At 28.9% G+C, this 4042-nt stretch overlaps 1 protein-coding gene across 1 annotated transcript in view; it reads right to left on the bottom strand.

The window, feature by feature from the left end:
- Window positions 1–4042, bottom strand: part of LOC105622657 — a 16606-nt gene that overhangs the window by 3516 nt on the left and 9048 nt on the right. The window contains exons 7-9 of the mRNA XM_012204069.1: window positions 2778–2897; window positions 2204–2431; window positions 429–594 (exon numbers count right to left, since the gene is read on the bottom strand). Coding sequence (XP_012059459.1) covers window positions 429–594; window positions 2204–2431; window positions 2778–2897 — 514 coding nt within the window. The remainder of the gene's footprint in view (window positions 1–428; window positions 595–2203; window positions 2432–2777; window positions 2898–4042) is intronic.

Here is a 4042-nt window from a genome sequence, read left to right as displayed (position 1 = left end):
TATATATATATATATATATATATATATATATATATATACTTTCATAGAATATTTTAATATATGTATACATATATTATATAAGAAAATTATAAATTAAATTGTTGCAATAAATAATTTAATTGGGATAATTCAAACTTATTAAAGAATTTGTATTTGAAATTTTGTTTTTTAGTTTTGAAAAACATTTTGCTGCATACAATATAGGATAAGATGATATAATTTCAAACGTGATATGTATTCAATTTTCAAGGTTTAAATTTGGTAATTTTCTTATTATGTGGAGAATATTGAAAAATATCAAACAGGGAAAAACTAAACTTGGACTTCGAAAATTGAATTTAAATCTTATTTCGTTCAAATTATTTCGTATCATAGTTAAAATTGTGTAACCACTTTACCCTATAAAATAAAAGAAAGAAGCGTCTTACTGATTTGGAAAGTTTCTGTTGAAAGTTCTATCGCATTTCAAGCATTGAGTCTTCTTTGACAAAGCAAGCTTTGCGACTTCTTCATAATCTGGCGGAGCCTCATAACCAGGAGGATCATCCGGAATAGATATTTCATCGATTTGTGCACCGTCTGTAATATCAAAAACTGTCCGGAGTATCGTGAGAAACGTTTTGCTCGCACTGATTTATAACTCTTATTAGTAATCAATATGCTAATTCACATTTTAAATTTGCGATGTAATCTATTAATTTTCATATAAACAATCTGATAGAAATGTATCAATTGCATTCTAAAAAATACAAGTGAATTAATACAAGTAAATATATGTTTTTAAGGTAAAAATTGATAATAGGGGACTTCGATGATCTTGATCTTAACACATGTTGTAATAAACAATTACATGAGTACAATTATTAATTTCAAACTCTCTTTTCACTAGTATAGGACATAGAAGACTTCCTGTAATATCTGCAAGCATGAGAGAAGAAAAATAGAGAGAAATTATGAATTTATAACAGAATCCACGTACTATGGACTAACAGTATCTTTTAAAACAGCCCAAGATTTGCACTTTTCTGACACAAAAGTGCGATTTCAGATATTTATTAACGCACCACTTAATCAAGATAATCTAAAGATATACAATCGTTTTATTTTTAAATTTATTTTTTATATCATTAGCACAATGTAGTTTGTATAAAGTCGTTTTTTTTATTTCAGTACTTTTTCGGCATGATGCGGAATTGCTGTGGATCCAACACATCCAGACTTTTTTCATTCAAATGTATAAGCTAATGTCATCATATTTGCTAATAAAATCGCCAAAAGGTAGTAACCCATCTGGCAGAAGATTTACGAATGTTCTTATGAGTGTAAGACATGAAAGTAATAAGACAACAGCTATAGCTAAGATTGACTATGTTAGACTATGTTACAAAGGCAAAAATGTCGAAATTCTTGCAGAGGCTGCTTCTGCACTTGATAGATATGACTACTTCTTGTACACTTCCGAATTTGAATTAAGTTACAGTACTGGCTACATTGCTAGGAAAGGCTCAAGGATTGTCAAATTTAGGGAAGCAACTCACAGTATTCGAGGATTGCCTTAAAATCTTAGTATTGTCTTAAAGTCTTAGAACTGAATGATCCAATACCAGAGAAAAACACAAAGATGTTTTTTCTGTGTAAATAAATGTAATAATAATCTGATGAAATACGATGCTTGGAAGCAATTTATAGAATTTTGCGACTGCAATTGAAGAAATGTGAGCAGATGCATCGTCATGATGGAATCAAAAGTTGATTCCATCGAACGAAACAAAGAAACTAATTAACGCATCTGTCTAAAATTTTAACAATAAAGAATCAAACTTGTTTAAAATTATAATAACTTGATATTTGTAGCGTCATTTCTGTGCCAGGTAGAAAACTTTTCAAACTATCTTCGTAGAGGATATTCCTCACAAATCAAGATCACTTTTTCAACTTGCACGTTATCAAGTGCAATCTCTTTCTCTCTTACTTCGTCGCCCCCTGTTATCAACTTTTATAACTAATTTCAAATAATATTCTTGTTGTACTTTGTTTGTCTTTATGGTTTAAAAGAAATATATTATTTTCACATCATGCTTAATTCAAACTTTCAAAACAAATAACTTTTTTGAATTGAATAATTTTCTTTATTTAAATAAAAGTATTACAAGTGTTGAGATTCTGAATGAATATTTTCTGCAAAAAAATCGCAAAGGCGTACCTAAAAGTTCGCTGATTGTTTCCAAACGAGACTGCAGTTCTCTTTGTTGTCTAGCTCTGGCTCCAATTCTATATAGCAGTATAATGAGAGCCGATATTAGAACGATTAAGCCAAGGCTACTAGCAACGAAAATCAAGGTGGCCGTTTTCAAATCAGGATATCGATCGATCTTCGGAAAATAATAATTCGCTTTGTTCATATGCCACTTACGTGTTTCCATCTCCCAATCTATACATGACATTTTATTCGGAAATCAATTTATAAAAATGATACATATACCTATCATATTTAAACATCTACAATATAAAAAAATACATACATATTGTAATAAAATATTATTTAAATACATTACATATAAAAAAATGCATATTGTTATTAAAAAGTTATTACTTAAATATTTTATATATATTTAAATAATTGCTGTAATTAGCATATTTATTTCATTTTAAAAAAAGTATTGTAAATTGTTACATTGCCATTAATTTTGATATAATTTTCTTTGCATTAAAAATAATTTTAGTTCTTACAAAGTCTTTTTACAAATTAAATATAATCAATTGGAATAGATACATACTTTGAAAACACGTCGCTGGTTCATCGCTGTTGTCACCGCAATGATCAAAACCGTCACAATTCAGCTTGCTTGAAATACACCTGTGATTCTGACACAGAAAATCGGTGCCCGCAAAACAATCTGCAACATATAATTCAGAGTTGGACGATTTTCGGCTTGTGGTTCTCTCTCTTTACCTCAATCAGCATTTAGATTGCGCGCGAAATAGAGGTGGGAACCAAGATGAAATGTGCAGATGCCTAGCTCTGACTATAATCCAAAAAAAAAAAACGGAACATATATTAAGATGGTTCTTTAGTAAATCGAGTTACCATAGAGAAATGTCTAATTTCTTTAAATAATGAAATTAAAGAACTAGCCGAACTTGTCTAATTCAAAATTATAAGGCATTAACAATGAAATGTGAGAAAAAAGTTGAAAATGTTTTAACATATAACTTAGTGACAAGTAAGAATCGGAGGCGTTCCTTTGACTGTACACAAATATTATCATAGGCTTCTTTAAAAAACGAGATTATAGTAATTTAAAAAATTACAATGGTACACAGAAAAATAATAGGTCAATGGCGATTTTGAAAAGACATTTATATATATAAACTTGCGTTTATATAAATTTATAAATCTCAAAAAGTAAATATAACGTCATCTTCTTGATGAAGATGCAGCTCTTTATTTACTATCATACCAACGAAATGTAAAAGCATTGAAATATCGGTCAAAAATTCTATTTAAATATCATTACATATGTATTACATATGTACCGAGAATGTTTCATATGAATTCCTCAAAATTTTTCCAAAAATTCCAGATTCGATCATCTCTAAATTACTTTTTAAACAAACTCGTGAAGAACACATTATATGTATTTTCACCTTGGAGCCCAATTTTGAGCTCATAAGCGAAATGCTGCGCTCTATATGTTTTCCCTCAAACGATTCTTATTAACAAATAAATTCTAGCAACTCTCCATCGCAACTCTCTATCAGCGGAGATGTGTACTGCACGCTCCCAAGTGATTTTCGTAGATATACAACGAGTATAATTTATACAATATTCTGATCATTCCATCAACAATATTCTGATCATTCCATCCACATTCTTATCTAATGATTCTTTTATATATACTGTTCCGCAGCGAATATTTGGCACATTGGGAATACTAACTTTGTTTGAATATTTAATGTTAGAGATGTTTCATAGTATTTCATAATTGAGATATATATATATATATATATATATATATATATAATAATTAATTATTATTAT

The sequence above is a fragment of the Atta cephalotes genome, assembly GCF_000143395.1.
Source record: "Atta cephalotes unplaced genomic scaffold scaffold00047, whole genome shotgun sequence".
NCBI lineage: Eukaryota > Metazoa > Arthropoda > Insecta > Hymenoptera > Formicidae > Atta > Atta cephalotes.
The sequence above is the reverse complement of the archived record's forward strand: the minus strand, read 5'-3'. Positions and strand labels throughout refer to the sequence as shown.